The sequence below is a fragment of the Oncorhynchus masou genome, chromosome 31, assembly GCF_036934945.1.
Source record: "Oncorhynchus masou masou isolate Uvic2021 chromosome 31, UVic_Omas_1.1, whole genome shotgun sequence".
NCBI lineage: Eukaryota > Metazoa > Chordata > Actinopteri > Salmoniformes > Salmonidae > Oncorhynchus > Oncorhynchus masou.
The window spans coordinates 70,902,629-70,928,755 of NC_088242.1; the positions used below are offsets into that span (position 1 = coordinate 70,902,629).

The 26,127-nt window shown below is 42.9% G+C and overlaps 1 protein-coding gene across 1 annotated transcript in view; it reads left to right on the forward strand.

Moving 5' to 3' along the window:
• Positions 1-1,050: 1,050 nt before the first annotated feature.
• Positions 1,051-26,127, forward strand: part of LOC135524375 (ras-specific guanine nucleotide-releasing factor 1-like) — a 37,518-nt gene continuing 12,441 nt past the window's right edge. The window contains exons 1-16 of the mRNA XM_064951844.1: positions 1,051-1,657; positions 6,691-6,797; positions 9,638-9,785; positions 10,661-10,756; positions 10,862-11,115; positions 11,527-11,606; positions 11,754-11,947; positions 13,244-13,353; positions 13,521-13,639; positions 14,149-14,309; positions 17,700-17,763; positions 18,009-18,151; positions 18,286-18,368; positions 18,496-18,744; positions 19,845-20,215; positions 20,430-20,552. Coding sequence (XP_064807916.1) covers positions 1,382-1,657; positions 6,691-6,797; positions 9,638-9,785; positions 10,661-10,756; positions 10,862-11,115; positions 11,527-11,606; positions 11,754-11,947; positions 13,244-13,353; positions 13,521-13,639; positions 14,149-14,309; positions 17,700-17,763; positions 18,009-18,151; positions 18,286-18,368; positions 18,496-18,744; positions 19,845-20,215; positions 20,430-20,552 — 2,578 coding nt within the window. The 5' untranslated portion in view covers positions 1,051-1,381. The remainder of the gene's footprint in view (positions 1,658-6,690; positions 6,798-9,637; positions 9,786-10,660; positions 10,757-10,861; positions 11,116-11,526; positions 11,607-11,753; positions 11,948-13,243; positions 13,354-13,520; positions 13,640-14,148; positions 14,310-17,699; positions 17,764-18,008; positions 18,152-18,285; positions 18,369-18,495; positions 18,745-19,844; positions 20,216-20,429; positions 20,553-26,127) is intronic.

Genomic DNA, 26,127 nt, shown 5'->3' on the forward strand with positions numbered 1-26,127 from the left:
TGTGAAGTGAAGAGAATGGATTTCAGTTTTTTCTGCTAGAATAAGCACTTTGATCTTCAACAAAGAAAATGTCAAAGTATTTCCTATGCTAACATCCTGTAAAGTAGGCTAAAGCCAGTTCCATTTACATTCAATATTCTAAATATACAATTTTTAAATATACATTTGTTGAAACAATTGAGGAAACACAGTTGGATGTTATTTGAAAAATACTGCTGCTTACTGTCCTGTGATGATGGCCGCTCTGAAAACATCTCACTCTTCATCCCAGATCGAGGAGCAATATGGGACAGCGTTCTCCAACCATCTGCTTTCTGTCACTGGACCCTAATTTACTGCAGCCAAATCTTTGTTAGGTAGGCTGAGAGTGCAATAGTACTGACAGCAACAAAGCACCATGTTTTATTGCAAGGAAACAGAAGGCACTGATAATTGCTCAGGTGGGTCCACTTGAATAGGTTGCCAAACATGGGCTAAAGCAATTCAAGATGTATGTCCAATTGACATAATCATTAACCAAATATATTACATGAATGTATTGGCAAGGAAAACTCGTTATTGATGTGTCAGTGAATAATACTGAGCTTTACAGTTGAGTGTTCAAGACTGCCAACTCTTCTGAGATTATTTTATTTAAACATTTGAAAGGTCTATGGTATTCTGTGAATCACATGGATTTAGGACCCTTATAAAGCCACTTGTTCAATGTACTATAGTCTGTAATGAGCTTTCACTATATTACTGCCCCCTTTTGAAATGTATGCTTTTCATTCTCTGAGTGACAAGGAGTTACCATTCCACCTCATGAAATAAAAAAATAAGTAGCAATTCGCCAATAAGACAACTTCCATGTTTGTTTAATGAGAGTAATCAAGTGTAATGTTTAATTCGAAACACCTGAGAAATAAGCATGAAAAAAAACAGCTCATGCAATGTCTTCACTTGTTTTTAATTCGTTGTCCAAGGTTCTGAAATGTGGTTTCCCAAGGACCCGTCACGTGACTTCCCTGCCTGCCTCGCTCAGCACCGAGCTCACTGGTTTCTGGAGATTTCACGTGAGAATACGACAAACCACGTCGCGCACACTGTAATTCTCTTCCTTTGCCAGTCTCGGTTTAAATTGACAGTCGGTCTGTTTATGTTTTATTTTTGTGGAGGAATGTGATAATCGAAGCCCTAACAAGCTCGTCAACGAATTTAGGATGATACATCGGTGTTCTTCGTTTTGTTTCTCTCTTTTTTCCTTCATGCCAACACGGTAAATGCAGGGGGTAGAGCGGACTGCTTGTCCGCAATCAGAAAGTCCACGTCTGTCTGGGGACCGAGTTTAAGAAGATGTAAGGATCAAGTAGCTTTTTTCAACCAGAGTCTCTTTATCAAAATGCAGAAGGGAATACGATTTAATGATGGGCATGTCACCTACCTGGGTCTTTTGGCAAAGAAGGATGGTACGAGGCGAGGTTGCTTGAGCAAAAAGAGCTCAGACAACACTAAATGGCACACAAAGTGGTTCGCTTTATTACAAAATATGCTGTTTTATTTTGAGAGCGAGTCCAGCTCTCGACCCGCGGGATTATACCTGTTGGAGGGATGTGTGTGTGACAGAGCGCCGTCACCGAAACCCTCACAATCATCCAAGGAGTGTTTAGAAAAGCAGGTAGGAATAACACACATTCAAGTTCATAACATTGTTGCATTTGTCTTTTGGGGGGGAAACGACTGTAACTAATTTACAGGTTGATTGAATAAACATGAGTGATGCACCAATTACCGATGTACAGATATCCTCATTGTGCGGTTGAAAACAGGTGATCATGTGAATCAGACGGTTCAATGTTATCAGTGCATGTAACGGATCTTTTTTTTGAAGAGTAGTCTAGCCTACTTGAAGTATTGCCATGATTTATGTTTTTTCCTATTCCTCTTTATCCACAGCAATTATTAACATTCCAATCCAGCGGAATTATAACCTACCGTAGGCCTATATCAGATTAAATTCAGAGCGGTTTGCTCAGTGTGCGTGTGTTATGTAATCTGTGCATCGGATTAATGATTCCATTATCAACACCAAATTGAATACTGAGCTACCTCGCGATTTTGCTGCATTGTGCCTTCATCCGGTTTGCTTATTTGAGACAACAATACAATAGCAACTAATTGGAAATTATGGATTTATAGAAAGGTATAAATCCCTTCATCTAAATTGCCTACATAGTCTAAAGGCCGATGTGTTTTTAAATGTGGTTGATCTGGACATATTATTGTGCAACCAACGTAATGTTATCTCACTGATATACAGTCAAGTTTGGTGATACTGTTTTGTTTTTTCAGGAAAATTGCGCTAAAGAAAAAAGGTATAGCATCTCAGAGTCGCCATCTTGTGGAACATGGACGTAATACCACAGTTTGACGTATTGATTTAACTCTCCCAGACTCGCACTGATATTAATAGCATCCTACCTTGGCAACTGCGTCTGCAGCAAATAGTGTTTAATAACAAGACCGTAGGCCTATTTCAAGCGAGCATTGGGGTCATCATCACTAGTGTTTTTATGTTTTGGTACATTGCATTTTGCTCTCAAAGAAATGGGTGGAGTTATTCCTTCACATTGGGATCAGTGAATGATAGGATGAGGCTGTTCAGATCTGGAAGAAAAAAATAAAACGTAATCATTTGTCTTGATTGGCTACCCACTGTAAGCCTATTAATAATATACAGTAGGCCAGGGTCTGTAATATTTCCAGTACTTTCAACTAATGAAACATACCCATTGATGTGGAAGAATATGATTTATAAAGCTGGAATAAAACTGTAGAAGTAGACACCATAAGATACTACGTTCTTACTTCAAATAAGATGGTTAACTGATATCCTTCATTTTCTTATATGGCTCAACTTGTTTCACATTTCTTACAGAAAAACAGTAATGAAAAATAGAATACAAAATGGTGCTGTAATCCTGGTGTTCTCTATTACTGATATAGGATAGTTAGAAGTATTGTGCACATGAAAGAAGATGTAATGATTGTGGAATATTTTGTGCGTAGGATCATTGGATTGAGGCTATATCTGTGAGTGGTTCTGTTTGTGTCTGTTTTGTTCAGTCTGCAGTCCCTATCCATGACTCTATAGGGCTGCAGTCCAAAGACAGTCCAGGCCTTTCCTGTGAACAGCTGTCTCTGTGCTGACAAAGCAGTATGTGGCATAGTGGCTAATATTTTGCTCTCCCAGTCCCCTCAAAAGAGAATGAAAACTCCTCATATCACAAACGTGCAAATTGTTCCAGAGGAATTTGTCAGGAATTTCCTTGTTTTGATCCATGCTGTTCATCGTGATTATCTGATGGCTATCTAAAACAGAGATTTGGATGTTGTTTTGATAGTGTCTGTGGAGTCTGTATTTGAAGGAATGATCCATTCCCACCTGTCTCGCTTCATAGCTGCCAGAGTCAACAAGCTCTGTTCACAACTGAATCTGTGTTACATAGTTCAGATTGTATTTGTCACACCCAATTGCATCCTACTACTATCTCCAAGCCAACATACATTACTGCTTATAGCAGTTATTTATTAGAAAACAAAAACACCAACATACTGTCACATATAGTACATGTGAGTGAGTGTTCATTGGTCAGTCCGTGGTCATTTGGTAAAATATGAGCAATACATTATAAATTATGTGTCATTATTTATTATACAGATGCCTAATCTTAATTAGATCACTCTTTTGTTGCTGATAATTATTTTAAACGTGTAGTGTATTCAATGTTTAAAAAGGCTTCTTTTGTAATTTCCACTTTAAAATGTCAGAATTGATTTGCCTCAATGAAAAATGTATCAATCCCTACAAAAAATGTCAATGAATTATAATCCACATAATAATTCACATTTCCTGTTGCTGCGGTATTATTTTCCTGCTGTAGCAAACTGGCTCAATGTAATATATGGCATCTGTAGAAGAATGAGCTGTATTTTTATGTCTTATGAGTATGTATAACCAGAGACCATTCAACTTGTTTGCACACCAGCAAGTTTATCCTGAATGATAGGATATAGGATGGCACAGAGACAATCAACAGCCTCAATCTGTGACAACACTAGGATTTAGAGAAGTAGACTTTTAATGATCATCTTCAATAGTCATGTTATGCCGGTTTGTAATGAACATTATTTATACTATTCATACAAACTGTATCATATTTATATCACTCCCATTTCTGCCCTCACACATTGGCAGATTTACATGAAATTTTACTGAAGTGAACTGCAATGATGCAGATCGTTGTGAAGTTTGACAGCTTTAGTGGCCACCATATTGATGAGAGCGCAGAAAGACAGAGGTGCCAGTGCTTTCTAAAGAGAGCATTAATGCCCCAGGACGTCTTGCCTTTCTCATATTGCATCAACATCAGGTGTTTAAATGACCTTTTAACTGTCACCACAGTTCTGGATTGAACATTTATTCCCACATTTATGTATCCCCAAAAGCTGTTATCTAAAGAATGCTAATGTATTTGAGCCCAAGGTTCCTATGGCAACCTTATTTGCATCTAAAATAATGATGTGTGGAAGGGCTCGGGGACTGCAGAGAGTGTGTCGTCGCGACTCCCTTCCCCTATTTATACAACCAATCGCTATCTGTGCTAAATGTGTTCCTTGCAGTATCTCAATAGGGGTCAGGGCCCATTTATAGAAAAACACAGTCACTCCTCTTTGGAGAACAGCAATATTTTCTAGCATTCCACAGCCAGTGACGGCTGATGTATTTCTGTTTCTGTTCTTTCTCACCCCATTTTGAGGTAGCTGAATGAGTGGATGACACTCAAAGCCAGACAGAATATTGGGACTTTTTATTGCTATGAGCAAAAATATGTAGTAGATTGCCTCTATACAGTATATTTTACCACTTCAGTTCTCCAACATTGTGCATAATTATATGGCAGGATAATATGTGACTTGCTAATGCAATGCTAATTCACACGAAGCATAGATGGGAGGAAAATTATTGACACTGCATGCCTGGTTGCTCTTGTGGACAGGTGGGATATTGTTTTATTACAAAGGCCTCTGCTCTGGCTTTTTTGTTATTCTGTTAGGGGAATGGGTTGCAGGTACAGGCATGTAGCAGATGTTGGTTTAGGCTGTATCACAACATTGACTCACTTACTGGTGACTTAAACCTGTTTATTCCTTCCTTGGGGAGCATAGGTCATCCACAATTTTCAACCAGCAGGCACAACATTCCATTATCACAACATTGATTTTCCAGCTGCATGAGAAAAATGTTATTCATTACGTACATCTCCAAAACAAACAATTGTTCAGTTCAGATCATCAGGTTTGCAGCTTTGATTGTATATGTTAAGAAACCATTGAAAGTGTGTGAGTGGTATGACTCAGCCATAAACATAAAGGGCGAAGCAGGCTATGTGTTAAACAAGCCACTCTCCCTGCTCTTAAAGAGAGGATGAAGGAAAAGTACAACAACAACAAGCATGCATCCCTGACACAAATAGATTCTCTTTGAAGGGAGGATGAATACCTAATGAATGTGAAGATGGAAAAGCATTCAGCCATGAATAGTGATGAGGTGCAGGTTGATGGGCACCTGTTGGACATCTGCAGGCCAAAGATAAGGCTTGGCTTTCACTCAACATGGTTGCTGCCAAAGTACACACAAGGAGTCACGTTTTTAACCTTGAGCGTGATTCCAATGTGTGAGATGTGATAATGTAGGCGTTCTTTTCCCAAGCAGCACTGGTCTTTTTTCCATCTAGCTATTTTGTTGTGTGTTTTGGTGTGGTCAGAACATATTGTTTTACAAGAAAATTGACTATACGCACAAAACAGTAGTCTGGCATGGTCTGAAATTAACTTTTGTTCCATCAGCTAATGTGGATGGTCTATGATTGTGATTGTGATGGATGGTGGATGGTCTATGACCTATGACATCTATGAGGTGACTGTGATAGATAGTGGATGGTCTATGATCGTGACTGTGATGGTTTGTACACAGACCTAGTGATGCTGGGGAATTCAGCGCAGAGAAGACCTGCTTAGTTAAAATGGAGTGAGACAAGAAGCGCTAAGAGCCTATCCATTCGCACAGAGTGGAGTTGCTAGGTAACAGGTAGCACACAGTTATGTAATTGGCAATGCCTCCAGCTTACATGTCTTATGGCTTTTCCTCCTGGGAACCAGAGCCATCCCAGGCAGCCAGGCAGTCAGGGGGAGGCTTCCTACTAAAAGCCCCATCGATTGAGCTGGTGGGTGAGGATGTGGGTTTCCCTTTCCCACCCCCCTCTGTGCTGTTTACTCCCCTAATGTCAACAGTGAGAAAGGATAGATACAAGCTTAGATTGTGAGAGGGTTCATGGTTCCAATGATGTGTGTCTGCAGCACACAGATTTTTAAGGGCCAAAAATAGTCTTCATATTTTTCTGGTAAAATATACATTTAGTGTAATTGTTTTCGTGGTGTAGCGCCTACTATACTGTGCATTGTCTGACCTTTTCATTGCATTTTGTGGTTATAACGTGTTATCTCATCTAGATTCCTATGGAATAATACAAATACTTTTTCTCATACAATGTATTGAAAAATAAAGAATACAAAGGTCTCCTTACCCATGCAATCTAGTAATCTGTTTATGAGCTAATTAAACCTGTGCTTTGTTTTGGTGTGTTTCAGTACTACTTCACCGTAAATTCCACCCATGAAAACCAGAAAGCCCTGGAGTTGCGTACAGAGGATGTAAAGGACTGCGATGAATGGGTGGCTGCAATAACACATGCCAGGTACCAGGCCTCTACTACTTCCGCTCTACCCAGTCAACAACTGCGTCAACACACACATGGGCTATTATTGATGCTTGCCGTATGGCTGGGTTTAGTCTCTTACTGTAGATATGACATGATGTACGATTTGAAACTCGACTCTTTTGAGGTGTGACAGAAGTGTCATGCAGCATTAAGGCAAGCTTTTTGACATACAGTTCTGGGGACAAATCATAAAGAAAATCTGATAGGGGCATTGATAAGGTCTGTGCAAAGGCCCCCTGTTTGGCTTTTTTGTCTCCTGAGGTAATAGTATGTATGTAGCTCATGTTAAAACATATTGCTCACATTTTGTTATTAAACTCTTGGCTGTGAATGTAGTTGATGTAGTTTACTGTATAATAATCATTGTGAAATAAGCAGTGGCGTTGTAATGATTGGTGGTATACTGTGACTGTGGATTTGAGAGTTAGAAACTTAGAGTAAACAAGGTGCAATTTCGAAATGTGGTTGTACATCACCAGTTTTTTGCTTGTTATGTCATGTTTCCATTAACTTGCCCAGTGATTGTTTTTGTTTTGTTTTAGTTTTTTGTTCTCGTAGAAAATAGATTTGAAAATTGCCTGCTACAGTGCGTTTCCATTTAACAATCTTGCGTCGATAAAAACATCTGGACGTGATGGCCTACAACAACAAAACATCTGGACATGATGGCCTACAACAACAAAACATCTGGACGTGATGGCCTACAACAACAAAACATCTGGACGTGATGGCCTACAACAACAAAACATCTGGACGTGATGGCCTACAACAACAAAACATCTGGACGTGATGGCCTACAACAACAAAACATCTGGACGTGATGGCCGACAACAACAAAACATCTGGACGTGATGGCCGACAACAACAAAACATCTGGACGTGATGGCCGACAACAACAAAACATCTGGACGTGATGGCCTACAACAACAAAACATCTGGACGTGATGGCCTACAACAACAAAACATCTGGACGTGATGGCCTACAACAACAAAACATCTGGACGTGATGGCCTACAGCAACAAAACATCTGGACGTGATGGCCTACAACAACAAAACATCTGGACGTGATGGCCTACAACAACAAAACGTCTGGACGTGATGGCCTACAACAACAAAACATCTACTTGTTCTCAAAACTTAGTGTTTAATAGAAATTAATTGGTTCAAGCGTTTCCATTACCCATTTAGGCAAATTGCACATTAATAAATTGTAGACAGCCTGCATGCACTCCCACCTATCTCTTTCATGTTTCAGGTAGCCTGCAAAAGTCAGCATGGATAGAATGCTAGAATATTTGCCATATTCTAATTATTGTCATGTGCCAATGTATCGCCACGGTCCATACCATGGTGAATCTTGCACTCCTGTAGATCTGAAATAATTGGATGGTGAAACTTGTATCCAGCCAACCAGAAAAGCAAGGCGAAGCAATTCAGCCATTCTTAAAAGTCAGGACAGGATCCTACAAAGAAACATCATTTTTATAGTTGAACATTTTATTTAGCATGCATTTGTGTGCGGTGGAGCTTCATACTGTAGGTACGTGTTGACATCACATGCCCCACGTACCTTTGTCAGGTATGCGTAAGTGGCTGCAAGGAAGTCAGGCGCAGGAGAGCAGGTATTTGGTAGCACACAGATCCTTTTATTCAGGCGAACCAAAACACACGGCACAATGAACACAAAATAAAAAACAGGTATATATAACCCAGCGCATCCATACTAACGTGAGCATACATCAAAACAGATAAACAATACCACACAAAGACATTGGGGAAACAGAGGGATAAATACACAACACATAATGAGGGACAATGAGAACCAGGTGTGTGGAAAAACGAGACAAAACAAATGGAAAATGAAAAAATGGATCGGCGATGGCTAGAAGGCCGGTGACGTCGACCACCGAACACCGCCCAAACAAGGAGAGGCATCGACTTCGGCCGAAGTCATGACAACCTTAAAACATTTTCGGCAAACATAATTTATTCAAAAAACAGTTTCCATCATCATTTGTCACAATAAATAAAGTTAGACAAAAGAAGAATCCAACCCAGTCTAACAGATAAAAATGGATTCTCTATCTACCATTTCCATTATACACGTTGCAATGATGTTTTTTGCGACATTGCTTTTGTTGAATAAACCTGGGTCAACGGAAACCTGCCTACTGACAGTCACTCGATTAGCCCATGTCAGCTAACATTATTTATATAAAAAATGTGTCTATCTGCCAGCTATCTAAACCTGTAGTAATCGCGGTTGTATTACCGACCCAGCCCCCATTGATTTTGTTAGTCACTCACTCAGATATAATATTAAAAACTGCAAACATTTCTCTCCACCCTTGCCGAAATGTGTAGAATTGCAGAAAATATGCTATAAAACTGAGGAAAAACAATTCTGCCCGATAGTAGAATTGCAGCTAAATGGAGGGGATACGCAGAACCGCAAGCTACTATGGCCCCTTTTCTGTGGCCTCTACCCCATAAAAGTTGCCCATTCCTGTTCTAAACCAAATGGGCCTGCTGTATTTTGGTTTCTTATCTGCCGAGACAATCTACTGTAGTTACACTTCACTGAACACAAAGGATATTAATATTTCATAGCACTCCATTATGTGAATGTGCATAGACCTACACACCTGAGAGGGCTGTATGGGTACAGGTGTGTCTGTGGGGCGGGGGTGGATTGGTGGATGTATACAGTCTGCATGTGGGGGAGCATATAGAGTCTTGAGTGTGTCTGGAGCTTTTGAAATATGTCTGTGGTGAGTTGCTGCAGTGTGTGTGAGTGTGTGTTTCCTGTCCACAGTTACAGGAACCTGGCCACAGAGCACGAGACGCTCATGCAGAAGTATCTCCATCTACTCCAGATCGTGGAGACAGAGAAAACGGTTGCTAAGCAACTTCGACAACAGATAGAGGACGGGGAAATAGAGATTGAACGGCTAAAATCAGAGGTAATATTCATAATGATTATTTCTGCCTCGGTGGGGCATTGTTATGTTTTTGCCATACTGAACAGGAAATGGATTGGAGCTTGTGTGGGATCTAGGGCAACTACAGTACAGTTAAATGTCTCTCAGGAGCACCGCTCAAGATTTCTAGGATTTTGTCATCTGAGTGAACTGAAATGGATAAGGGCTGTGCTAGTTGTTTCTTTATGTCTATCTTATTTGATCATTAGAGAGAGAGAGGGGGGGGAGAGGAGAAATGGGGTGCCACTCTGTCACAAAGAGATGTGTGCAGACCCACCGGGCTCCACTTTGCATCTCCACTCATAAATAATCCCTCCAATAAAACTATGCTCCCTGCTGTATTCTTCAGATCAAATAGTCATTTTACTTTAATGTGCAAATGTGGGGCTTGAAATGAAATGGTGTGTTGAATATGCATGAACAGGGCTTTATTATACACGGTGCACCCCCCCACCATCCCACCCACCCCCCACCCCACCCTCACAAACATAATAATAAACTATATCAGTCTATACAAAGTAAATGGGGACACTTACCTTCAGACAGTTCTGAGTAGCTCCCAGCTCTTTTGTGCAACACATTTATGGCTTTTCAATGTACAGCAGCACAGTATCGCACAGTACATCTGCATTTCTAACCAATGGAAATGAGTGTTGATGTAGAGATATCAGCCAGGTGAATAGAGTTAGTATATCCACCACCACTACCACATGTCAGAGCTGGCAGCTCTGATAGCCTCTAATCTCATTTGACACAGTCACTTTGTTAATACGCTGGCAAGTGAGGAGGAAACTTGGAGAGCAGGTTGTGAGTGATGATGACTGGTCTATCCTGTCTGTGGATGTTCTCATTGGCAGCTTTCCGGGCTGCACAAAGACAACGGGAAGATCCAGTCAAGTCCAACAGCCGAACCCAGCGAAGATGATGACTCTGAACTCAAGAAAATCAAAAAAGTACATGTTTTACACAAAATATTTTTGATTCTATTTTCTGTATATTTGCCAAAGTTGGGGGAAAATACTCACCTTCCATTCCTCACAATTCCTGTGGTCCACTAGGTGCAGAGTTTCCTGCGAGGCTGGATGTGCAGGAGGAAGTGGAAGACCATCATTCAGGACTATATCCGGTCACCCCATGCAGAGAGCATGAGGAAGAGGAACCAGGTGGTGTTCAGCATGCTGGACTCTGAGGCTGAGTACGTCCAGCAGCTCCACATCCTGGTCAACAACTTCCTTCGACCGCTCCGTATGGCCGCCAGCTCCAAGAAACCACCCATCACCCACGATGACGTCAGCAGCATCTTCCTCAACAGGTGTGCAGCTGTAGATGATCACACCAAGCAAATTACTCACACTGCTGTCTCTCACCTCTCTCAGGGAGACAGTGATATGACTGTCTCAATGCTGTAGGACGTTATGTTCATGCTTTACAACTATGGTCGATAATGAGAACATAAAGACAGTGAGATGTGATGGCAATATACTATGTCAAAGCCTCATTCTAAGATGTTTATTTATTTTATTTATTTAACCTTAAGAACAGATTATTATTTGCAATGATGACCTGTCAAGAGACAAGTGCAGCGATATAACATTTAAACAAACTTGCACGTACAGGCATATTTGCTGTTTGCATGTTTGAATCCTTTTTACAGAACTATGGCTAGTGTATATTTTTCTCAGAATGGATACTTAGAGTCCTGTTGATTTACCCTTTTCTTTAGTGAGACCATCATGTTTCTGCATCAAATATTCTACCAAGGGTTGAAAGCAAGAATAGCAAGCTGGCCAACATTAGTTTTGGGTAAGTAGACTCCTTTTTTGGGGATCACTCAAATGGATGGATGAATATGATAATACTATGATAATAATATGCCCCAATTGTTCTCAATATCATCTGTCAATCTCTCATTCAGTGTCTCAATCTCTCATTGGTCCTCTCTTTCCACAGCGGACCTGTTTGATATTCTACTGCCCATGCTAAACATCTACCAGGAGTTTGTGAGGAACCACCAGTACAGTCTGCAGATTCTGGCCCACTGTAAACAGAACCGAGACTTTGACAAGCTGCTGAAGCAGTATGAGGCCAAGCCCGACTGTGAGGAGAGGACTCTGGAGACCTTCCTCACCTACCCTATGTTCCAGGTGGGCATACAGTACTGTTCACTCTACTGTCTTCTCATTGACTGTCCAGACCCTCTCTTACCTGAAACAGCTCTCTCTGTCCAGACCCTGTCTCTCACCCGAAACAGCTCTCTCTGTTCAGACCCTGTCTCTCACCTGAAACAGCTCTCTCTGTCCAGACCCTGTCTCTCACCCGAAACAGCTCTCTCTGTTCAGACCCTGTCTCTCACCTGAAACAGCTCTCTCTGTCCAGACCCTGTCTCTCACCCGAAACAGCTCTCTCTGTTCAGACCCTGTCTCTCACCTGAAACAGCTCTCTCTGTCCAGACCCTGTCTCTCACCCGAAACAGCTCTCTCTGTTCAGACCCTGTCTCTCACCCGAAACAGCTCTCTCTGTCCAGATCCTGTCTCTCACCTAAAACAGCTCTCTCTGTCCAGATCCTGTCTCTCACCTAAAACAGCTCTCTCTGTCCAGATCCTGTCTCTCACCTAAAACAGCTCTCTCTGTTCAGACCATGTCTCTCACCTGAAACAGCTCTCTCTGTCCAGATCCTGTCACTCACCTAAAACAGCTCTCTCTGTTCAGACCCTGTCTCTCACCTGAAACAGCTCTCTGTTCAGACCCTGTCCAGATCCTGTCTCTCACCTAAAACAGCTCTCTCTGTTCAGACCCTGTCTCTCACCTGAAACAGCTCTCTCTGTCCAGATCCTGTCTCTCACCTAAAACAGCTCTCTCTGTTCAGACCCTGTCTCTCACCTGAAACAGCTCTCTCTGTCCAGATCCTGTCTCTCACCTAAAACAGCTCTCTCTGTTCAGACCCTGGCTCTCACCTGAAACAGCTCTCTCTGTTCAGACCCTGTCTCTCACCTGAAACAGCTCTCTCTGTCCAGACCCTGTCTCTCACCTGAAACAGCTCTCTCTGTCCAGATCCTGTCTCTCACCTAAAACAGCTCTCTCTGTCCAGACAAAGTCTCCACCACTGATCACTAACAACACAGCAGCCATTTGTCTCACATGCCTTTGCTCAGAATATCCCTGTTATGTTTTTCATAACCACATAAACCGGTTGTTTGTGAAGCTCAGGTTTTCATAATGGCTCTTTTCTGGCAAGGCATGCAGTTTCAGTGCAGTCTGCTACACTGGGGTCTACTTTGGGCTCTGCTGTGTTGGTAATAAATTTCTGCTGATGACTGTGGATGTGCATAGAGCTCCCCACTGATCTGCTGCTACGAGTTTGTGTGTGTGTGTGTTTGCACGCAATCTTGTATGCAAGTGTGTGTGACTCACCTGCCCCTATTCATTCCCTGTCATTCCAGATTCCCCGTTACATTCTTACACTCCATGAGCTCCTGGCCCACACACCACATGAGCATGTGGAGAGGACGAGTCTGGACTATGCCAAGTCAAAGCTGGAGGAGCTGTCCAGGTATACCTGCCTTACCACCTTATTGCACCAAGCAGCACACAGGACACCTCAGTTAATCAACGCTTTCCTAAGTTGTTAAACACAAACGCAGTATGATAATTGCTTATTGTACAGAATGTATACACACTGACAAAGTAAATACAATGATATTCCAAATCTGCCCCTAGAATCATGCATGATGAGGTGAGCGAGACAGAGAACATCAGGAAGAACCTGGCCATTGAGCGCATGATCGTAGAAGGCTGCGAGATCCTCCTTGACACCAGCCAGACATTCGTCAGACAAGGTAAGTCCTTAGAGAAGATCCACAAAGGAACCCCAGATCCCACATAAGGACACTATCATAGAGATGGATTTTCTGCCTCTCAACTGTTTGACTGCCAGCCCCTTTGTGTTCTCACAACTTCAAACATCCATAGCCCTACCTGAGCCTCCATAAGGGAAAGACTTAACCAGAGGGTTGGGCCATATAATCCTGTCTGTCTCTGAAGAACAGCATGTACTGAGAGTGGGCCGAATCTTTCATTTCCAAGGGTAATTAGACTGTTAGGAGGCAATACGACGATGAGTCAGGGTTTGTAAATGTCATACATCCCCAACAGTCTTTGATGGACATTTAAAGAAGAAGAGGCAAAACATATAGAGAAATGGTTTAACCCTATAGTATGAATATATCCCCCCAGTCAGTGAACAGGTGAGGGGATGCCTCTCCCAGTCTTGCAGTACAGTTGATTTGTGGGCCTCTCGTCACTGACAGGGCCCCCTTGCTGTCTCTCTCCCCCTCCTGCCATACAGGCTCTCTCATCCAGGTGCCAATGAGTGAGAAGGGCAAGATCACCCGTGGGCGACTGGGCTCTCTGTCTCTGAAAAAGGAGGGGGAGAGGCAGTGCTTCCTCTTCTCTAAGCATGTCATTATCTGCACCAGGGGCTCTGGAGGAAAACTGCACCTCACCAAGGTGGGTGTGCCCTGGGCTGCTGAGCCTGCTATACAATCTCTCAAGATGCATCATTGACCAAACTCCCAGAGCTTAATGTAAAATCAAATAACATTCAGGGGATACAATACACAGATAAGGCTTTAGTTAATACACAGCAAATTGGCCGTACTTTTTCAGTGTAACATTTTTAGTGTTTATTCAGGTGTTAAATGAACACTCATGATGTGTAAAAGAACCCCAGTGTTGGTGTTAATAACCAGTGTTAAACAAAAAACATATTTCCCAGAATTCTCTAGTGCTGGTTGGTTTTTAGAATTGTTTGTTTCAATGTCTATATTTTTGCATGTACATTGATTGATTAATTAATCTTATGCTACTCATCTATAAATAACATACACTACCGTTCAAAAGTTTGGGGTCACTAAGAAATGTCCTTGTTTTTGATAGAAATGCACATTTTTTGTCCATTAAAATAACATCAAATCCCATTTCCAGCTACAATAGTCATTTACACCATTAACAATGTCTACACTGTATTTCTGATCAATTTGATGTTATTTTAATGGACAAAAAAATTGATATTCTTTCAAAAGCAAAGACATTTCTAATTGACCCCAAACCTTTGAATGCTAGTGTACATTTTTCTATACTCTTACAATCTGTTATGTGGACTTATTGCATCCATTACTGAAATAGTTGTCCAGTTAAGTTGGTTCATATCTTAGTCTTCGCAAACTTGCAGTCATTCATTCAAAATGTTAGATATACCCACTCTGGCTAGATTCCAATTCCAATTTCCCATCACTTTGCAAGCTATCATTATGTGACTTTCAGGCCTGAAAACCTTGAGTTTCAGTCCACTGTATTAGGTTAAAACTAGGCCCTCAAAAGAAGGCCTTATTAATTAATGAATTATTTTACTGCACTGGGCTAATTCCGGTCAGAGTGTTTCTTGGTAGTCTTAAACAAATCTACTTTGTAACAAAAGTATACACCTCCCTCCCTTATGTGTTTATAAAAAAACACCTGTACCATGTCAGATATAGAATCAATGTGTACATTGTAAGTTTTTATCCCAATATTACACTTTATATACAGTGGGGCAAAAAAGTATTTAGTCAGCCACCAATTGTGCAAGTTCTCCCACTGAAAAAGATGAGAGAGGCCTGTAACTTTCATCGTGAGTACACTTCCACTATGACAGACAAAATGAGAAAAAAAACACATTGTAGGATTTTTAATGAATTTATTTGCAAATTATGGTGGAAAATAAGTATTTGGTCAATAACAAAAGTTTATCTCAATACTTTGTTATGTACCCTTTGTTGGCAATGACAGAGCTCAAATGTTTTCTGTAAGTCTTCAAAAGGTTTTCACACACTGTTGCTGGTATTTTGGCCCATTCCTCCATGCAGATCTCCTCTAGAGCAGTGATGTTTTGGGGCTGTTGCTGGGCAACACAGACTTTCAACTCGCTCCAAAGATTTTCTATGGGGTTGAGATCTGGAGACTGGCTAGGCCACTCCAGGAACTTGAAATGCTTCTTACGAAGCCACTCCTTCGTTGCCCGGGCGGTGGGTTTGGGATCATTGTCATGCTGAAAGACCCATCCACGTTTCATCTTCAATGGCCTTGCTGATGGAAGGAGATTTTCACTCAAAATCTCACGATACATGGCCCCATTCATTCTTTCCTTTACACGGATCAGTCATCCTGGTCCCTTTGCAGAAAAACAGCCCCAAAGCATGATGTTTCCACCCCCATGCTTCACAGTAGGTATGGTGTTCTTTGGATGCAACTCAGCATTCTTTGTCCTCCAAACACGACAAGTTGAGTTTTTACCAAAAAGTTATATTTTGGTTTCATCTGACCATTTGACATTCTCCCAATCTTCTTCTGGATCATTCAAATGCTCTCTAGCAAACTTCAGACGGGCCTGGACATGTACTGGCTTCAGCAGGGGGACACGTCTGGCACTGCAGGATTTGAGTCCCTGGCGGCGTAGTGTGTTACTGATGGTAGGCTTTGTTACTTTGGTCCCAGCTCTCTGCAGGTCCCCCTGTGTGGTTCTGGGATTTTTGCTCACCGTTCTTGTGATAATTTTGACCCCACGGGGTGAGATCTTGCATGGAGCCCCAGATCGAGGGAGATTATCAGTGGTCTTGTATGTCTTCCATTTCCTAATAATTGCTCCCACAGTTGATTTCTTAAAACCAAGCTGCTTACCTATTGCAGATTCAGTCTTCCCAGCCTGGTGCAGGTCTACAATTTTGTTTCTGGTGACCTTTGACAGCTCTTTGGTCTTGGCCATAGTGGAGTTTGGAGTGTGACTGTTTGAGGTTGTGGACAGGTGTCTTTTATACTGATAACAAGTTTAAACAGGTGCCATTAATACAGGTAACGAGTGGAGGACAGAGGAGCCTCTTAAAGAAGAAGTTACAGGTCTGTGAGAGCCAGAAATCTTGCTTGTTTGTAGGTGACCATATACTTATTTTCCACCATAATTTGCAAAAAAAATTCATTACAAATCTTACAATGTGACTTTCTGGATTTTATTTCTAATTTTGCCTGTCATAGTTGAAGTGTACCTATGATGAAAATTACAGGCCTCTCTCATCCTTTTTAAGTGGGAGAACTTGCACAATTGGTGGCTGACTAAATACTTTTTTGCCCCACTGTACATTTTTTTTTTTTACCTTTATTTTACTAGGCAAGTCAGTTAAGAACAAAATCTTATTTTCAATGACGGCCTAGGAACAGTGGGTTAACTGCCTGTTCAGGGGCAGAACGACAGATTTTGTACCTTGTCAGCTCGGGGATTTGAACTTGCAACCTTTCAGTTACTAGTCCAATGCTCTAACCACTAGGCTACACTGTCACCCCAAAAATTATCACAGATATCACAGAAGACTGAAATAAAATAAAAACGTTTGATATAGAAACACCGGATTTCTGGTTGGTTTTTGTAAATGTTTATTAATTATGACAAATGATGACAAATATTAATACAATTCCACCCATGAGGCCACAAAAAAAACATATTTTACCTTTATTTAACTAGGCAAGTCAGTTAATTAAGAACAAATTTTTATTTTCAATGACAGCCTAGGAACCGTGGTTTAACTGCCTTGTTCAGGGGCAGAATGACAGATATTACTTTGTCAGGTCAGGGATGTGATCTTGCAAGCTTTTGGGTTACTAGTCCAACACTCTAACCACTAGGCTACCACCCCAGTTTTGGTCATTTGACTGTATCTGATTTCATCTGTTTATTGACCTGTAGTGCTAAATGTGTTGAAAGTTGTTGAGCACATAATAATGTCAGTGATATTGTTATTGATTATTCAGTAGTGGAGGGGATTCATAGAATGTGGTTGTGAGTGTGCTAATGCATATCGTTGTTCTCAGAATGGCGTGGTCTCTCTTATTGACTGCACTCTTCTGGAAGACCCCGAGGGGACAGATGATGAGTGTAAGCACCACAATGTTTCATTCCTACCTCACTGAAATATGGAGCATATATACAGTGCTGTATAATGTATGATTCCTGTATGCACAGTGTGAGATATGGTACAAGATGTAGTGTCACAATTTGATTGATACTATAGACTCCCTGCAAGGTTATTCTCTTCTTACAATAAGTACAATAAACCTCTCATTTATGCCATAGTAATGACCCATTTCTCCTATCCACCTCTGTTTTTGTTTTGCCCAAAGCCAAACCAGACAAGGGTGTACAGGACATGGAGCATCTGGACTTTAAGATTGTGGTGGAGCCTAAAGAAGGCCAGTCGTTTACAGTGATCCTGGTGGCCTCCTCGCGGCAGGAGAAATCTGCCTGGACCAGTGACATCAGCCAGGCATGTCTGTTCTGCTCTGCTCTGCATGCATTGCATCTGTCTCTCTCCAGCAGGGAGACATGGGTGTCTGTCTGCAGAGTGGCTGTACTCACACCTTTCCTCTCCCTCATGCCTTCTCTTCTTGTCTCTTACAGTGCATAGACAACATCCGCTGCAATGGGCTTATGATGAATGCATTTGAGGAGAACTCTAAAGTCACCGTGCCACAGATGATCAAGTGAGCCCCATTCACAATCACAGCAAAACAGTCAATGCAATTTTCATGCAACAGGCAGATCTTTGTGATGTCTTTATTTGTGTGTTCTAGTGTTTTCATATGTGTTTGTGTGTTTTTCTGTGAGTAGGTCCGACGCCAGCCTGTACTGTGACGACGTGGACATCCGTTTCAGTAAGATGATGAACTCGTGTAAGGTGTTGCAGATCCGCTATGCCAGCGTGGAGAGACTCCTGGAGAGGTTGACAGACCTGCGCTTCCTCTCCATTGACTTTCTCAACACCTTCCTGCACTCCTACCGCGTGTTCACCAGTGCCGATGTGGTGCTGGACAAACTCATCACCATCTACAAGAAACCCATCAGTGCCATCCCAGCCCGGTAAGGCCATAAAGGAGCTGCTAGTGCTTTAGCCTTGACTTTGACAAACACAGTCAGCAAAATGTCTAGATCTATCTCATGCGTAGTGCTTTAGCTGTTTAAAGAAGATACATTGTCAGTGTTTTTGCATTGCAATGTCCCCGACACAGTAAAGAGGGCTGTAGTTAGGGCTGATGACGATAACATCCCCTGACAGGCCCAGCAGCCTCTGGCCTCCTCTGGCTGCCTCTATCTCTTTTAGCCCACCACTGATTCCCTCACAGCTCTACTTCCACAGCCCACAGTATTAGGTATTTTTAACCACGTCCTGTGTCTGTGTGTCTATGTGTGTGTGTGCGTTTATGTTTGGATGTGGGTGGGTAGGTGGGTGGGTGGGTGGGTTTGCGTGTGTGCGTGTGTGTGTGAGGGTGAGGTGAGGTAAGGAGAGGTCATGTCTGTGTGTGTCAGTGTGGTGTGTTCTGTGTGAGAAGGCAGTAATTGGGCCCAGACTCTTCTCCTGCTTGCCTAAGAGCGTCTCAGCGGGGCTCTGTCGCTGTCACCTTAGCAACCGGTCTCTCTGCTGCAGGACCCCACCCTCCCCTGGTCTGCAGAGGATCTATAGTATGAAATATTTATGGTCAGTGTTGTCGTCCAGAGCAGAGCAGACCCCTTCTCCGGCCTAGGATAGTGAGCCCAGCTCCCAGGCTCTTATCAGGGGGAGCTCCCTCCCCATGCCCACACCCTGCAGCATGTTCTCCTGTGGAGACTGTCATGTCTCTGTGAGCCACCGCCACTCTGATGCTTGTGTCAGCAGCATGGCTGCTCGCTCGTGGTGTCACTTGCTGTGCTATTTATGGGAACTCATGAGGTCTAGAGGAGGGTGGCAGTGAGTGGGAGAGGTCTTCTGCAACATTGTATCAGATTTTTTTACTTTTATTGCAGAAATACCATGTTGCCTTGTGTTGTCGCTGTTGACAATGTATTGATTTCTATATTTAACACAGAAAGACATGTATAATTCAGATGTCTTAGTTATTTGCAACACACTGAAGTGCTAAAGTACATAGCTACAATACATTCTTCTGACTAGAATAAAAATGTGTTGTTTTTTCCTGATGCAGATCCCTGGAGTTGTTCTTCGCCAGCAGTCAGAACAATAAACTCCTATATGGGGAGCCACCCAAATCCCCCAGGGCCAGCCGTAAGTTCTCTTCCCCCCCTCCTCTGGCCATCACCAAGACATCGTCCCCAAACCGCCGGCGTAAACTCTCACTCAACATCCCCATCATCACTGGGGGAAAGGCTCTGGACCTGGCCGCCCTCAGCTGCTCCTCCAATGGCTATGCAAGCATGTACTCCTCCATGTCCCCCTTCAGCAAGACCACCCTGGACATCAACAAGTTATATGTCACCAGTCCCATCACCAGCAAGATCCCTGCTGAGGGAGAGGGCAAGACGGACAAGCCAGAGGAGACCACTGTGTCTAAACAAGGTAAGCCAGCTAATCTGCACTGTGGAGATGGGGGGATTTATGTCCTTATTGATGCTTCTAAAGAGGAATGTTGGGCTATTTATTTGAATATAGAATGAGGGTTCAGAATTGTAATCATGACAGGTGTCTAGAATGTGGTATTTACTGACCTGTTTTGAATCATGACAGGTGTCTAGAATGTGGTATTTGCTGACCTGTTTTGCACTTTGTGTAGATATTTCAGTTCCGGAAGAAAGTGACATTGACCAAAGCCAGAGCGATGATGCAGACCCAGAAACGTCTCCTATCAAGTCGCCAACCACTCCTCAAAAAAACGTGAAGTGCAAAAACTCCTCAGGTACATTGTGTCCCAGACAGCACAGTGGTGTTGTTATCACTCATGCCATGATACCAGAGCACCTGAATCACATGCTGGCAAGTTACCTGCATCCTCCTCTCAGCCAAAATACCATATTTGTGACCGACCGGCTCTAATCGATCTTATGTAGGAAAATTTGAAATTGCCCTTTTTATATTGGAGAAAAGTAGAGACTCAGAGTTACAAAATGGTATATCATACACTACAGTTGAGGAACAATGGAAAAGTAATTTTGCTCTCAGTTTTGAGAAAATTACCTTTTAATGTTTTGGTACTACTATTGGAGAGCCCTCTTTGTCTACACCCATTCAGCATTGTTCACACCCTCTGAAGCTTTAGCCCCACCCATCTCTTTAAGGGTTGATCTGAATGTACTAACAGCAGTCAAGCACCCAAGCTAACTTGCTAGCTACTTCCAGACATCTAAGTGAGAGAAAACAGCTCACGGAACATTACTCGCCCAATCAGACCTGGTTAGGCTGTTATGTTTTCCAGAGCATTGGTGACTGCAACTGTCTTGTCAGATTGTCCGTTCCTAAATTCAGAGCGTTTCGCATTCAGAGTGCATACCTGACGCTCTGGCTGATCCGAACGTTCTGACCTCACAACGGCAGTCAAGCACCGAGCTAACTGGCTAACATTGGCTAGCTTGTTAGCTACTTCCAGACACATAATGAATGAACACCCCACTCTGACCATTTTACTCACCCTAGCAGTACTGGTTACCCAGCCATCCCAGTGGATCTGGGCCAGCTCCGGCAGAGAGTCGGGGCACTCAGCTGAGAGTCAGACTCGGCCGAATCATGTGGCCATAGTCTGAGCCGCCTTCAGCAGTATTACTTATGGCTAGGATGCAGGGATTGAGCTTGGGCCGATTCCGGTGTGAGTTATCTGGTACAAATATATTACTTGGGGCTCGGGCGGATTCCGGTGATAGTTATCTGGACCAAATGTATCACTTGGGCTCGGGCCGATTGGGGCTACTCTCTGGCAGATGATTACCCATGCTGCTTTATATAATTACCATAATCCAACTAGGCTCATAATTGAACAATTTTATTCGTTCACGTGTTCAAGAATACGTTTCTGCCCAAAAACGCATTTTGATTAAAAAAAAAGAAAACGTTCAAACGGCTCTCCTGTCATGTACTGACCCGCAACATACGCTTAGTTTCCTGAAACGGGTCACATTTATCAATGACTCAAACATGCTCTCCTGTTAAACAGAGGCAGTGATACTAAATCAAAACATACAGTTTTAAGTGGTAGTTACTTTTTATTTATTTATTTTACCTTTATTTAAGTTGAGAGCAAGTTCCCATTTACAACTACAAGGTTCCCATTTACAAGTTCCCATTTACAACTGCGTCCTGGCCAAGATAAAGCAAAGCAGTGCGACACAAACAACAACACAGAGTTACACATGGATTAAACAAACGTACAGTCAATAACACAATAGAAATGTCCATATACAGTGTGTGCAAATGAGGTAAGATTTGGGAGGTAAGGCAATAAATAGGCTGTAGTGGCGAAGTAATTACAATTTAGCAATTAAACACTGGAGTGATAGATGTGCAGAAGATGAATGTGCGAGTAGAGATACTGGGGTGCAAAGGAGCAAAAAATAATAACCCAATAACAATATGGGGATGAGGTAGTTGGATGGGCTATTTGCAGATGGGCTATGTACAGGTGCAATGATCTGTCAGCTGCTCTGACAGCTGATGCGTAAAGTTAGTGAGGGAGATTTGAGTCTCCAGCATCAGTGATTTTTGCAATTCGTTCCAGTCATTAGCAGCCGAGAATTGGAAGGAAACGCAGCCAAAGGAGGAATTGGCTTTGGGGGTGACCAGTGAAATATACCTGTTGCTAAGGTGAACATTGAGCTGAGATAAGGCGGGGCTTTAACTAACAAAGACTTACAGATGACCTGGAGCCAGTGGGTTTGGCGACGAATATGAAGCAAGGGCCAACCAACGAGAGCATACAGGTCGCAGTAGGGGGTAGTATATGGGGCTTTGGTGACAAAACGGATGGCACTGTGATAGATTGCATCCAATTTGCTGAGTAGAGTGTTGGAGGCTATTTTGTAAATGACATCGCCAAAGTCAAGGATTGGTAGGATGGTCAGTTTTACTAGGGTATGTTTGGCAGCATGAGTGAAGGAGGCTTTGCTGCGAAATAGGAAGCCGATTATAGATTTAATTTTGGATTGGAGATGCTTAATGTGAGTCTGGAAGGAGAGTTTACAGTCTAACCAGACACCTAGCTAGGTATTTGTAGTTGTCTACATATTCTAGTTCAGAACCGTCCAGAGTAGTGATGCTGGACGGGCGGGCAGGTGCAGGCAGCGATCGGATGAAGAGCATGCATTTAGTTTTGCTTGCATTTAAGAGCAGTTGGAGGCCACGGAAGGAGAGTTGTATGGCATTGAAGCTTGTCTGGAGGTTAGTTGGTGTCATCTGCATAGAGGTGGATCAGAGAATCACAGAGAAAAGTGGGCCCGAGAATTGAATTGAATGGGTCGATGAATACGGCTGCATAGTATTGTCTTTTATTGATGGCAGTTATGATATCGTTTAGGACCTTGAGCGTGGCTGAGGTGCACCCATATCCAGCTCGGAAACCAGATTGCATAGCGGAGAAGGTACGGTGGGATTCAAAATGGTCGGTGATCTGTTTGTTGACTTGGCTTTCGAAGACCTTAGAAAGGCAGGGTAGGATAGATGTAGGTCTGTAACAGTTTGGGTCTAGAGTGTCTCCCCCTTTGAAGAGGGGGATGACCGCGGCAGCTTTCCAATCTTTGGCGTTCTCAGACGATACGAAAGAGATATTGAACAGGCTAGTACTAGGGGTTGCAACAATTGCGGCGGATCATTTTAGAAAGAGAGGGTCCAGATTGTCTAACCCAGCTGATTTGTAGGGGTCCAGATTTTGCAGCTCTTTCAGAACATCTGCTATCTGGATTTGGGTGAAGGAGAAATGTGGGAGGCTTGGGCAAGTTGCTGTGGGGGGTGCAGAGCTGTTGACCGGGGTAGGGGAAGCCAAGTGGAAAGCATGGCCAGCCGTAGAAAAATTCTTATTGAAATTCTCAATTATTGTGGATTTATCGGTGGTGACAGTGTTTCCTAGTCTCAGTGCAGTGGGCAGCTGGGAGGAGGTGCTCTTATTCTCCATGGACTTTACAGTGTCCCAGAACTTTTTTGAGTTTGTGCTACAGGATGCCAATTTCTGCTTGAAAAAAGCTAGCCTTTGCTTTCCTAACTGCCTGTGTATATTGGTTCCTAACTTCCCTGAAAAGTTTCATATCGCGGGGACTATTCAATGCTAACGCAGTACGCCACAGGATGTTTTTGTGCTGGTCAAGGGCAGTCAGGTCTGGAGTTGTAATGGCTTTCGTCTGGTGAAGGAGAAGCGGACCAAAATGCAGCGTGGTATTTTTGAGACATGTTTAATAATGACAGAAAAACACGAACAATACAAAAACAAGAAACGGAACGTGAAAACCTATACAGCCTATCTGGTGACAACAAACACAGAGACAGGAACAATCACCCACGAAATACTCAAAGAATATGGCTGCCTAAATATGGTTCCCAATCAGAGACAACGATAATCACCTGACTCTGATTGAGAACCGCCTCAGGCAGCCATAGACTAATGCTAGACACCCCCAAGACAAAACACACCACAAAAAACCCATGTCACACCCTGGCCTAACCAAATAAATGCAGACAAACACAATATACTTCGACCAGGGCGTGACAGAACCCCCCCCCCCCAAGGTGCGGACTACCGGACGCACATCAAAACAATAGGGAGGGTCCGGGTGGGTGTCTGTCCATGGTGGCGGCTCCGGCGCGGGACGTGGACCCCACTCTATCATTGTCTTAGTCCTTCCTCCTCGCGTCCTAGGATAGTCCACCCTCGCCGCCGACCATGGCCTAGTAGTCCTCACCCAGAACTCCACTGGACTGAGGGGCAGCTCGGGACTGAGAGGCAGCTCGGGACTGAGGGGCAGCTCGGGACTGAGGGGCAGCTCGGGACTGAGGGGAAGCTCGGGACTGAGGGGAAGCTCGGGACTGAGGGGAAGCTCAGCACTGAGAGGAAGCCCAGCACTGAGAGGAAGCTCAGCACTGAGAGGAAACTCAGGCAGGTAGTTGGATCCGGCAGGCTGGTGGTTCTGGCAGATCCTGGCTGACCTGGAAGAGTCTGGTTGACTGGCGGATCTGGAAGAATCTGGTTGACTGGCGGATCTGGAAGTCTGGTTGACTGGCAGATATGGAAGAGTCTGGCTGACTGGCAGATCTGGAAGAGTATGACAGGAGTGAACCAAGGGCTATATCTGTTCCTGGTTCTACATGTTTTGAATGGGGCATGCTTATTTAAGATGGTGACACGACCGTTCAAAAGTTTGGGGTCACTTAGAAATGTCCTTGTTTTTGAAAGAAAAGCATTTTTTTGTCCATTAAAATAACATCAAATTGATCAGAATTACAGTGTAGACATTGTTAATGTTGTAAATGACTATTGTCGCTGGAAACGGTTGATTTTTTATAGAATATCTACATGGGCGTACAGAGGCCCATTATAACCAACCATCACTCCTGTGTTCCAATGGTACGCTGTGTTAGCTAATCCAAGTTTATCATTTTTAAAGGATCATTAGAAAACCCTTTTGCAATTATGTTAGCACTGCTGAAAACGGAAGCAATAAAACTGTCCTTCTTTCGATTAGTTGAGTATCTGGAGCATCAGCATTTGTGTGTTCGATTACAGGCTCAAAATGGCCAGAAACAAATAACTTTCTTCTGAAACTCATCAGAAATGAAGGCTATTCCATGCAATCTCGTACAACGCTGTGTACTACTCACTTCACAGAACAGCGCAACCTGTCTCTAACCAGAATAGAAAGAGGATTGGGAGGCCCTGGTGCACAACTGAGCAAGAGGACAAGTACATTAGAGTGTCTAGTTTGAGAAACAGACTCCTCACAAGTGGCAGCTTCATTAAAGAGTACCTTCAAAACACCAGTCTCAACGTCAAAAGTGAAGAGGCGACTCTGCGTTACTGGCCTTTTCCTTTTCTTTTCTTGTTCTTTTCTTTCAAAAACAAGGACATTTCTAAGTGACGCCAAACTTTTGAATGGTAGTGTATGTAAAGTACCTTCGGAATGTATTCAGACCCCTTTGAGTTTTTTTCCACATTTTGCTACGTTACAGCCTTATTCTAAAATGAAGAAAAACAATCCTTAGTAATCTTCTCAAAATACCCCATAATGACAAAGGCAAAACAGATATTTTTTTAATGCAAATTAACTATTCAGACCCTTTGCTATGAGACTCAAATTTGAGATGTATCTTGTTTCCATTGATCATCCTTGAGATGTTGCTACAACTTGATTAGAGTCCATCTGTGGTAATTTCAGTGGATTGGACATAATTTGGAAAGGCACACACCTGTCTATATAAGGTTGCACAGTTGACAGTGCATGTCAAAGAGTTGTCCGTAGAGCCCCAAGACAGGATTATGTCGAGGGACAAATCTGTGGAAG